Genomic DNA, 12,098 nt, shown 5'->3' with positions numbered 1-12,098 from the left:
TCTGTATATGTTGGTGCATTTGGTTGTAGGCTAGCCACATCGAAGTTGACATGCCATATGGTTGTTCTCCATAATGTTGAGGCATTATAAACCTTAAATGAAAATGATGCATTTGGTCTACTATGTTTTGCGAACTCCTAGGTGTGGGGGGAATGCTTGATAGTTGTGCTGGAAAAGTTATCACTTCTAAGGAGATGGCCGAAGTCAATACACGTCTTATGGCAGTAGGGACTTCTCTAACAGATGTTGAGATCCCCGTAGTGCCAACGGTCGACCCGACATGTTGTTCTCTTGAAATTGGAGCATTATTATGGGGAAGAGGTTGGTTTCTTCCTGGGTGAGACATTTCAAAAATTTCTTTACCACTCCTCAGACGCATATATGCTAAACACGCATAGTTTTACGTATGTAGAACTAATAAATAAAAGTACGTAAGGCACCACTTTCCCACAAAGTTTTAATTTTATTTGCACAAAAGGGTCCTACAGGGCGTGCCAGTTTGTTTATGAATATTTTTTAAAACAGTCTATAGTTTACTGTGCTGGTGAGATTAACTCGAAAAATCTCTAAAGCAATTTGTGCAAATTAATTATACAAAAAGTAATGTGTGTGAAATGAATGCAACTGTTGTATGAAGACAAAAGACAAAAATGTAAAATGTAATAAGTGATATTAAAACGACAATGATAAATGTTTCATTTAAGAAAAGGAAATGACAATGAAATGAGGGGAAGCATACACATACATGTTTCTCACAAATTGTTTCGATCTTTAGGTTGGGTACTTCAGTTTTATAGAGAGAATGTATTAAAATTTTGCGATCCTGATTACAATGCATGAGCATGCTATTTATACTAGTCTTGTAATAACCGTCCTCGACTGTTGTCCTTTCAGATGAAGGACGCATATCAAAACTTGCAGTTTATGCCTTTTGAAACGCTCCCACAATGTCAGTCTCTAAAAATTGCTAAAACTCATTATCTCACGTTCAAAACTACTCAGAACCACTATCTGCCCCTAAATATTATCTGGTTCAGTAACTGTTAAGATGCCTCTTCTTTTGTTTGCTCTTAAAACCTCTAAAAATATTCTAAGTCTCAGACGACTAGTGACTTCGTCGACCACTATTCTGCCGAAGCCCCTTTTTGAGATTATGGACATGTTTAAAGGGAAGAGTGATATCATGTTCTTGAGATTTTTTCAAACCGTACTTATCATGTTCGTCGAAGCTCCTCAGTCGATTGCACTATTTCTATCTAGACATGTTTAATAAATGTTGATTAATGCTTTTAACACTTGGCATTTCCCATGCCAAGATCCTTGTTTACTTCCCTCTTAGCTGAAATATCCAGGCTAACACCACCATACCATTCCCCTTTGAAATAATGACTAGTTCCTCATCCCTCTCCTTTTCCCCTTTAATTACCACACCCTTAACACTCACCATTATGATATTTTCCTTTTCTTATTCGATCCTTATAGCCTCCTCCTTCACCCTCACCAACACCATATTCTTCCTAGACCTAATCTCGGTCTCCCTTCTCCCATTCTCCCTCGAAAATTTTCTTTCAACATATCTCAACATTTTTTCTCCTTTCCCCGCCTCCAAGAAATTCATACCAACCTTCTCACACCTATCATAACGAGCCATATTTTCATACAATCTATAACCTTCAAAATGAACTTGATTTTAAATTTTGTTGGCTTAATTGCAATTTTGGTCCTCTTATTTTCTCTTTTTTTGAGTTTTGGTTCCTCTATTTTAAAATCCGGAATTTTAGTCCCTTTTTCAAGTTTTTTTTTTTTGGATTTTAGTCCCCCAGCCCATTTAAATGTCATTTTGCATGACCTGGCAGTTGAATTGATGATGTGGCGTTACGTAAGTAGTAAAAAACAATTTCCACATCATTTATAGTTATTTTTTATTTAAATAATATATAAACTATAAATAAACTAAACTAAAATAAATTAAATTAAGTTAAATTAAATGATCATAAATATTCTATTAAAATTAATTTAATTTGTTTTCTAAATTTAATTAAAGTTGTTTTATTCTTATCTTCTTCCTTCCAAATTCATTCATAATAATTTTTTTTTCCAGATTTTTTTTGCAAAACAAGGAAAAATAATCACGTACCAAATTAAAAATACTAGCTTAAAATTTATATTTTATTTTATTTTTTAAACCAAAACACATAAACAAACACAATAATCTAGTAACATGAAGATTAACCTATCAACCTTGAAAAATAAAAAGTTGAAAATTCCATGGAGTGATAACACTGTTTGGTGTTCCAGGGAAGAATTTTAGATAAAGATTTTAACAACCAATCAGTAAAAAAAGGAAAAAAAACTCATATCCCAAGATTACCAAAAAAAACTTACCTAGAAGAAGAAGACAACCAGATCTAGCTATAAACATTTTGGAGTCAAATCCCATGATTACCAAAAACTCTCAAATTAAAGAAATCAATTTAGTAAAATAAAAACAAACAAACAGGTAGAATGTCCAAAAAACACTACAAATCTGCAATGCTATATATAGAAAAAATCTCGAAGAAAATCTCAAAAACCCCAACACGAATCTCAACCTCCGAAACCCTTATCCCCATTCAAATCCTCATGCCTCTAGGACGCATAACCGTTTTAAATTCCATCGTTAACAACTCAATTGCCCCCAATAATTTCCGCTTTCATAATTCCCTTCTTCAATCATACACTTCACTTTCCACCATGAACGATTCCATCACTTTTCTCTGTCTCATGACGAAAACTCATTCTTCATTCTCCCCTGAGAAATCCACTTACCATATCCTTCTTACCCAATCTTGCAAATCTATTTATTGCACTTTTTTCCCAATTTATCAAACACTACATTTATTTATAGGATATATTTATAGGATATCGAAATCTGGCCGGGTCAAAGAAGCTAAGAAGTTGTTATGTGTTATGGCGAAAAAGGGTCATTTCCTTGATAAGGTGACTTATATGTCTCTGATGAATGGGATGTGCAGGAACGGTGAGACATTGGCTGCATTGACATTGTTGGAAGAAATGGAAATGAAGAGATGGAAAAGAAAAAAGAAATCCTATAGAATGTCCAAAATAACACTACAAATCTGGGAACAAAGAAAATGTTTGCAGATTGAAGAATTAAACTATTAAGTTTTTATTATTATTATTTTAATGAAATATTATTATTATTATTATTATTATTATTATTATTAATTAAAATGACTTGATTTAAATCTAGTCATTATGGAAATGACAAGTCATCACTATCCATGGCCATGTCACTAAAAATTAGTCTAAAATGGGGAGGGGGACTAAAATTCAAAAACAAAATTAAAAAAGGGATCAAAATTCATGATTTTAAAATAAGGGGATCAAAATTCAAAAAAAGAGAAAATAGGGGACTAAAGTTGCAATTAAGCCAATTTTGTTTAGTTTTTCCACATCTCTCATATTGGCAAACATGAGAGTGCATATCTCAAAGTTTATTACATAAATAGTTTAAATTAAAATTAATATTCATTAAAAACTTGTTTATAATTCTTCTTCTCACCTTTTTATGTCTCACTGTAATTTCTTTTTCTCTTCCTCTCAAATCTCACTGTCATGCTTGTTTCTTTCTCTCTGTTAGTGCTTCATTTTTTTCAAATTTTTTTATTTCATTTGGCCACATTTTTTTTATGAGTGATTGAAAATTAAAGGTAAAGTGAGTATTTTAATTTTCCTTTATTCTTTTCTCTATTTTTAGCTAAACTATAGAACCTCAATTTGTTAAAAAAAATAAAAAACTTTCTTACTTTCTAGAGACAAAATTACTTCTTCGGCTAATCTAGAAGTATCGAAAACTCAACATAGGATTAAAGTTGTTGATTGTGAATTATTAGAAACGGATCCATGAATTAGACCTCCGATTTCAAACTATTCTTGACATCCAAAATAAGATAAGAGAAACTTATTTAAAAATAGGTTGCCATCAACCTCCTCACAATTTCGTTTATCCTTTGTCTTTAACTTTTATAGAAATCAGGTTAACAATTATGTTCTTGGAAGATTAATAATCATGTTATTTAAGCTCATTTTCAAGAAATGGATAGTAGACGATTCTCATTACAAATGTACTTCATTAAATAATATTATTATTTTTTAAATATAATTTAGTTCATACTTTCGTTTACGTGTAACCACATCAATATATAATGTATGAATCCGTCCGATTGATGAGTCTTCTATTAAAATAAACAATATATCAGTTTTATATACCGAGATAATCAATCTAAAATTTTTAAGTTAGATTAATTTGTGAAATCCGTCCGATTGATGAGTCTTCTATTAAAATAAACAATATATCAGTCTAATATAATACCGAGATAATCAATCTAAAAATTTTCAAGTTAGATTAATTTGTGAGTAACAATTAACTATTTTTTAGTTTATTATTTTATGTTTGGACAAAGTAGTTTTTTTTTTATTTTTCACCACTGGTATAATCCGATTCTGGAGTCAATTCTGACATCAAGTGGTTACAGACTGCGGTCCTCCCCATTAAATTAAGGATCAATTACTACTGAACTAACTAACTAACGATGAGTTATTTGGACAAAACAATTGAATCACCCAAATAACACTACAATTAGCAATCAACCGAATTGTAATTAATTAAATATTTTCTAATAAGAATTATAATTTTGTCCACCACAACTTGCAAATTCTGGAAGGAAATTTTCTTTTTTTAAGTGGGTGGCATATTAGGCAGCATATGCACCACGTGAGTTTGATTCTTTGGCGGATTCCATTAAAATATCATCGTATAAAAGCATAATAATAACTACTTCTCTCTCCCTCACCACACCAACGTAACTTTGAAAAGCCATGGCGTCATCTGAAAATTGCATCGAAGAAAGGTAACGCTTCCTTTCATATTCTTAATTTCATTCCATTTATCACAATCTCCATTTCTATCATCGCGTCTTTTCTTCCTTGTATCGTTTCATAGAATTTCCCATTTTCTATATCTCCGCGATCTTCATTGATTTACTCATCATTCTATCGTCAATAATTAATTGTTATTCCTAATTTTCATTTCTCTCTTCTTTTCTTCTGTTCCGTTGTAATTGTGTAATGTATTATTACACTCCATTGAAGATGCTCCGAATTTTGGGATCTGCAATGAACCAGAAATCTGTTCCAGTAGATTGTATATTTCACTTATTAAATCCAAGTTAGCATAGTTATTGTTCAATTTATATAATTTTATGCCTAAATTGTCCTTTGTATAAAGAAGCATTCAATATTAATTTTTCACATTACAAGGCAAAGTAGTTTGTATTGAATAGGGTTATATTTGGAAAAATAATAACAAATGCAGGAGACTTATACTAAGAATATTTTCCCCCACAATGATCCGGCTTGCAACCGACTAATCTAAGGGAATCAATCTTATTGGCCATTAGCAACCGACTAATCTAAGGGAATCAATCTTATTGGCCATTAGCAGGGCTCATTTAAAGCCAAAACAAAGCCCTGTATAGATTGACTCAACACAGGATTGTTAGCACGTAGCGAGATTCAAACCTCTTACCTTGGTAACAACACACTCTTACGACCCAAACCTTCAGTGTCATGCCCGCCATGGGATTCCCAATGAGTGCTTATAATTAGAGTCGAAGGGAGTACTACACATGACTTAAACATATTTTCTACTGCTAACTAGTGGAAAGGGTATGTATGCAGTGTTTTGCTAAGTAGTGCCAATGTTAACTGTGAGATCTCTATTAAGTTGTTATGGCTTCAATTAAAGTATCAGTGTTTTTTTATTTGTAAAGATTCATTATCTTAGAATGTCGCGTTCCAAATTTTGATCAAATGCCCTTCAATCTTACATATTTCAAGAAACATCCAATAATCAATTAATCGTACTGGCTTATTTATAGTTTCATTTGCATTGGTTTATATGGCTTACCTTTAAACAACTATATGAGTGAGCAGTTTAACACTCAATGCCTAGACTAGTAAACTCTGAAAGCATCATGTGTGATGTGTAAAAATTCTTTTTTGTATTTTCCGAAATGCTCTCTTCTTGTTTAACAAAGTAGCAACAAAGGGTTTGGCATGTTTGTAATTGAAATATGTTTTGCATTGTTAAATATAGTATGTAACTTAACCCAAATAGCATAAGCTTTGAGGATACTTTCTTATGACCACATGGTCTAGAGCTTAGTCCTTGTTATCCCTATTCTTTTTAATAAAATGTTAAATTTCAAAACAAAGTAAGGTATTCCTGTAAGCTATCCATACTTTATTCCCTAGAGAATTTCCTTGAGGGGATGTAATAATCATTCATGTGCTTTAACCCAACGACTTTAATCTTTGGGCTAATTGGTCAATACACGATTTGTGGCTGCAGCAAGAGTTCTCTCACCAGACTTGCTCCACTTGAAGCAGTGCTCTTTGATATAGATGGAACTCTTTGTGATTCTGATCCACTTCATTATCTTGCTTTCCGTGAGATGCTCCAAGAGGTAGTACTTATTTTCTCTGCAATGAAGTTTAAAGCAGAATATCAGAAGTACAGATATTAAAGTTTTTATCACTATATTCCTTTTATTGTATTTATTTATAAATCGGCACAACTAAGCACATGATCAATTGGTAGCATTAACAAATATTGGTGGTTGCCAGATTGGTTTCAACGGAGGTAATCCTATAACAGAGGAGTTTTTTATTGACACTGTTGCTGGCAAGCATAATAATGACATTGCCTTGGCTCTCTTTCCTGGCGAGCTGGAGAGAGGCTTAAAGTTTTTAGATGATAAGGAAGCCATGTTTCGGAGGTAAGCCATGCTCTCCTCCTCCGAACTATCCCCATTGTGCTTAATTTGAAGATTCTGAACATAATTCATGACTATCTAGATTAGCAGCTGAGCAACTGACGGCTTTAAATGGCCTCGATAAAGTGAGAAAATGGATTGAAGATCGTGGGTTGAAGCGAGCTGCAGTTACCAACGCTCCAAGACCAAATGCAGAACTCGCTCTTTCAAAACTCGGTCTCACAGATTTCTTTCAAGCTGTTATTATTGGCGATGAATGTGAACATGCCAAGCCTCATCCAGAGCCCTTCTTGAAAGGTCTTGAAGCTCTAAAAGCATCTAAAGATCACACATTTGTATTTGAGGTCTGTTTGCTTCTTTTCTCTGTCTTGCTATAGATTTTGTTCTTATTATGCTTCTGACAGATCCATGTTTTTGTCATAGGATTCTGTTTCAGGAATCAAAGCTGGTGTGGCCGCTGGGATGCCTGTTATTGGTTTAGCTACCCGAAACCCAGAGCATTTGCTGATGGAAGCAAAACCCACCTTTTTGATTAAAGATTATGATGATCCAAAATTGTGGGCAGCTTTGGAAGAACTTGACAAGTCTGGTTCTCTTCAGGGTCGTCTTTGAGGGCGTGCAAGGTGGGCTACCGCACAGGGCCTCAAATTTTTTATTGTTAAACTTTAACTAAATAGGGCCTTATGAATCTTTGCCATTGTTAAAATGTGGTTAAATAGGGCCTTTAATTGTCTTGTCATGATTGAACCATGAATAATCTACACAGGGCCTCCAAAAACTTGAGACGTCCCTGGGTTCTCATTAAAGTTTTGAATTACTACTAGTGCCATTGACATAATTTAGGAGATGAAAATGAAATCATGAGTTGAGTTTTCATTTTTATTTTTTATAATTCAATTCTCAGATCGAGAATTAATGAAGATTAAGTTAGGTGAAGTTTGTGTTAGCTTATTGTTAAGTTGATTAAAGTGTTATTAGCTGTGCTTAATTTGGGTTAGCAGCATATTGTGTACTATGTGTTTGAACTTTGAACACTGAGTGGATTTCAAACTGTGGTTTATTTTTGTGTATGATGGGTTCTTCCGAAGAAATGGATGTGTTTGTATTTTGTGTTTAGTTCATGGCAACTCGTTTATATGTTTGTATAAACCAAAAATTGTAATGACTTTAATTATTGCCTAAGACTATAAAAAACAAGCCACAAGCAATGCCAAAGATACGAACAGAAATGAAGAAAAGAAGAGAAAGAAATTGATTCAAGAAAGAGAAGAAGAAATCGAGCCAAAAACGAAGCTCAAAGATATGGATGCTTAATATTACCTTGTCTCTGGCTTTCTTCAATATAATTAAGAACCAATGGCTGCTTTAGTGGAAAGCGGAAACAACATTCTTGTGCAGCTGTGATTATAATTAAGAACCAATGACTTAGAAATTTAATTGACATTTGCTGCCATGCTTACAAATACGAGACGTGGCGAAAACACCAACGACTAAATTGAAGAATGGATAAACATGGGTGAAGCATATAATTATATAGTGTAAACTGTCAACTGCTGCCTTAGGCATTACATAGACTACTGATGCATCATAACTCATCTGAATTTGCACATTTGTACTTGCTTAATAAAATAATGTAGCCTAAAGTTGGTCTTTTTGTGTCATAATATACAATAGTAACTATTCATAGTTTACATCTTGTCTGCATAGAAAATTTTGTATATCATTGCTGATTATTTTTGCATACAAGCTTTCAGAAGTTGTTAGTAAACTAGAATCTTAATCACACATAAAAACATCAATGACAACTGAAAAAGAAAATAAAACTTTTATGTATATGCCTTAAGTATTATTCACATCGTCGGCGGCTTACGTCACCGAACGATATTTCCCAGCAAGCTGTTTGTTGAAGGCGAGCTATTTCCACTTGACCACGGATTATGCACTGATACAGGGGAACTGTCTTTCACTTCTAATTCCATAGATTGCAGCAAGTTTTCATTCTTGGATGGAACTATCAATCCCTCAATTTCTTGTCCTATTTTATTCAACTTAATACCACTCACTGACTTCTCACTTCCATCGCGAGGGGATGAACTCGCAGATCCAACCGATGAACCCAAACATATAGCTTCCTCCATATTGTTAAAATACTAAAACAGATTTGAAAACACTAACAAATCAGTCAAATTCGCCAGGCCAGTGAAAATTCGAGAGCCAGCTAATTTTTACCCTAGTCCTACGCCACTAGTCTTCGATATAGTTTCTAGAGTTTCATCCTTATTTTCTGATAATAGTAACGAGAAAAATCTTGGCAAAAACCTGGTCACTTATCAACCTAACAATGACATCTTTTTGTGTCAAAAACAGTTTCTTTATGTACAAAGTGTTATGGCTAAAAGTATTTAGTTTTCGTCCTCAAATTTGTAGCAACATATCTTCTCCTTGTGGATCTAATCTATCTCCAGATGAGAAAACATGAACTCTACCCTTCACTAATATCCAACTACATCCAGGTGCCTTCCTCACACCTTTCATCCTCATTTCTCTTCTTAAACTTATCTCCTCAATGTGACTATCATTTGCGGCGTATATGTTGCAAAGGGTTACATGGCCTGGTGCATTCAGAGGATCCAACTCGAGCAGTCGTGTGGCTGCGCGTCTAGCAACATCTGCATGTGTTTTACTCAAACCACATACTCCAATCAATGCCCCCCAAATGGCATGATTTGGTTCAACAGGTAGCCTCAACACAAACTCCTCTGCATCCTTCACTCTTCCTGCTCGGCCCAGAAGGTTGATAATGCTAACAAAATGCTCCAAGCCAGGTTTAAGTGCATAATCATTAGCCATTATACTAAATAACTCCCACCCTTTATCAACAAGACCAGCTTGAGCACATGCTGTTAGGACACCAAGGAAAGTAACAGCATCTGGGCAAACCCCAAATTCAACCATGGTTTCATACATCTTCAAAGCCTCAAAAGCCCTCCCATGATCCGAAAGGCCCATGATCATGGAATTCCACGAAATTTTGTCTCGACAAGTCATGTTTGAGAATATCCTATATGCATCCTCTATCTCCCCACATTTTGCATACATTGAAATTAGAGAGTTCTCAAGATACACATCATATTCATACTCATATATAGTCTTTAGCTGCATAGCATGTAATTGCCGACCCAGATCAAGATATGCAACAGATCCCACAGCTCCAAAAAGAACAGCATAAGTAGAATTTATAGGAGAAACACCTCGAGTCATCATTTTAGCAAATAAGCTTATGGCTTCAGCAATTAGCTCATTTTGAACATACCCATAAATCATTGAAGTCCATGCAACGGAATCCTTATCACTATCAGGCATCTCATCAAAGAAATTGCATGCCTTTAATACTTGTCCAACACTAAGGTACCCAGAAATCATGCAAGTCGACGCAATTTTGTTTCGAATAGGGACCATGTCAAACAACTCTTGAGCCTTTTCTAACTGACCACACTGAACATAACCATTTATCATAGAATTGAAAGATTGATCATCCCAATTTTTCAGACCACCTTCAAACACACTGCGTGCAGAATCCATAAGACCACACACAGAATACATCCTAACAAGACTTCTCCCTAACCTACCATCATAATCATCAAGCTCCCATCTGTTAACAATCATCTGAGCATGCAACTGCTTGCCAAGACAAGGAAACCCCAAGCCAGCACATGCATAGACAAGAGAAACAAAGGTCTCCCCATTAGCCTTTACATCAGAATTCGTCATCATCTGAAGAAAAAGCAACACCGCCTCTCGATAGAATCCATTCCAAGTGAACCCACCAATCATCGCGGTCCAAGAAACAACATTTTTCTCCGGCATAATCCAGAACAAACGACAAGCCTCATCCACTTCACCCACACGACAATACCCAGATATCATACTAGTCCAAGTGATCACATTCCTACACCCCATTTCATCAAACAAAATTCTTGCTTCATCCATTCTACCATTTTCAACATAACCCTCAATCATAGCATTCCAAGACACCACATTTCTAAAAGGGGCATCATCAAAAACCTTCCTCGCTTCCTCCAAATCACCGTTCCTAATCAACCCCACAACCATCGAATTCCACGAAACAACATTCCTCTCAGGCATTTCATCAAACACCTTTCTTGCATCTTCAATCCTCCCCGCATCAGCCAACCCACTAAGCATTGCGGTCCAAGAAACAACATTCTTCTCTGGCATTTCATCGAAAAACATCTGACCCTGTTGGAGCATACCGGATTGAAGATACGCAGACAACATTGCATTGTAAGTGACAATGTTTCTGTGAGGCATTATGTCGAACAGGTTTCGAGCTTCTTCTACGTAACCATGTTTTGCGTAGTTGGAGAGTAAAGAAGTCCAATGAACAACACGGGTGTGGAGGTTTCCGCATGGGAAATAGTGAAGAATGTTTCGTGCTTCGTGAAGCAACCCTTTTGTTAGGTAGTGGAGGAGCTGAGACTCGTCGTAATCGTGTTTACGAGGGAAAGGAAAGAGAGGTTTCGAGGGTTGAGAATGGTTTTGATTGTTGGAAATTGAAAGAGAAAAGCATCTTAGACTTAAACTGCAACCGCGAATCAACTGCTGAATGATTGAAGAGTGGTGAAAAACTTGCATTGCATCATGAAACTCCAATTCTTCGATTTTATATTTAATCTGGAAATTATGCGCAAATTTCGAAATGTTAATGATATCACATATTTCCACTAATATCTCTTAGTTGTCATTTTGTTTTCTCTCATACATAGTACTTTTTATAAAGTGGTGGTCAAACCTTAGAATATATGAGATCGCATGTTTGGGAATCATATAAGTCTTTAGAACAACAACATCATATTTTGAGGCGTTTTACTAATTTGAGAGACGCAAATAACCTTGCTAGTTGAAAATGTCCGAGTAAGATGATCCGAAACATGATGGAGTTCACATCGAGGAGAAAGACAAAAAATATGAACTTCAACATCACTCAATGCCTCCGCAAGGTTGCATGTGATCACTTCATAATAGCTGTGAAAGTGTTGATGCCATATAGAGTGGTCCCATATCTTAGATATACAACAAAAAGTTTTGGAGACTAAACACTCGTACATGTCACATCCCACCATGTCGACCACCTTGTTCTTTGAACCTCCCCTAATGCATGAAGCTAATACTATCTTCAAGTGCATCAAACTATTTCTCAAAGGAACATCAAACGGTAGAGTTGTTTTGCGAGCACAA

At 35.1% G+C, this 12,098-nt stretch overlaps 2 protein-coding genes across 3 annotated transcripts; one reads left to right on the top strand and one right to left on the bottom strand.

The window, feature by feature from the left end:
- Nucleotides 1-4,755: 4,755 nt before the first annotated feature.
- On the top strand, nt 4,756-7,955 carry LOC131652323 (haloacid dehalogenase-like hydrolase domain-containing protein Sgpp). Of its 2 annotated transcripts, XM_058922158.1 has the most exons (6): nt 4,756-4,913; nt 6,416-6,530; nt 6,691-6,842; nt 6,922-7,183; nt 7,263-7,434; nt 7,640-7,955. In XM_058922158.1, the coding sequence occupies exons 1-6, from the start codon at nt 4,882-4,884 to the stop codon at nt 7,642-7,644; spliced, it is 738 nt and encodes a 245-aa protein (XP_058778141.1). In that variant the 5' UTR covers nt 4,756-4,881; the 3' UTR covers nt 7,645-7,955. The 2 variants fall into 2 exon arrangements, with proteins under 2 accessions (XP_058778141.1, XP_058778140.1); XM_058922157.1 differs by having other exon boundaries at nt 7,263-7,955.
- A 1,233-nt stretch (nt 7,956-9,188) lies between these two features.
- LOC131652322 (pentatricopeptide repeat-containing protein At1g32415, mitochondrial) lies at nt 9,189-11,845 on the bottom strand. The gene has a single exon (XM_058922156.1). The coding sequence runs from the start codon at nt 11,493-11,495 to the stop codon at nt 9,255-9,257; it is 2,241 nt and encodes a 746-aa protein (XP_058778139.1). The 5' UTR covers nt 11,496-11,845; the 3' UTR covers nt 9,189-9,254.
- Nucleotides 11,846-12,098: the final 253 nt, after the last annotated feature.

The sequence above is a fragment of the Vicia villosa genome, linkage group LG2 (genome assembly GCF_029867415.1).
Source record: "Vicia villosa cultivar HV-30 ecotype Madison, WI linkage group LG2, Vvil1.0, whole genome shotgun sequence".
NCBI lineage: Eukaryota > Viridiplantae > Streptophyta > Magnoliopsida > Fabales > Fabaceae > Vicia > Vicia villosa.
The sequence above is the reverse complement of the archived record's forward strand: the minus strand, read 5'-3'. Positions and strand labels throughout refer to the sequence as shown.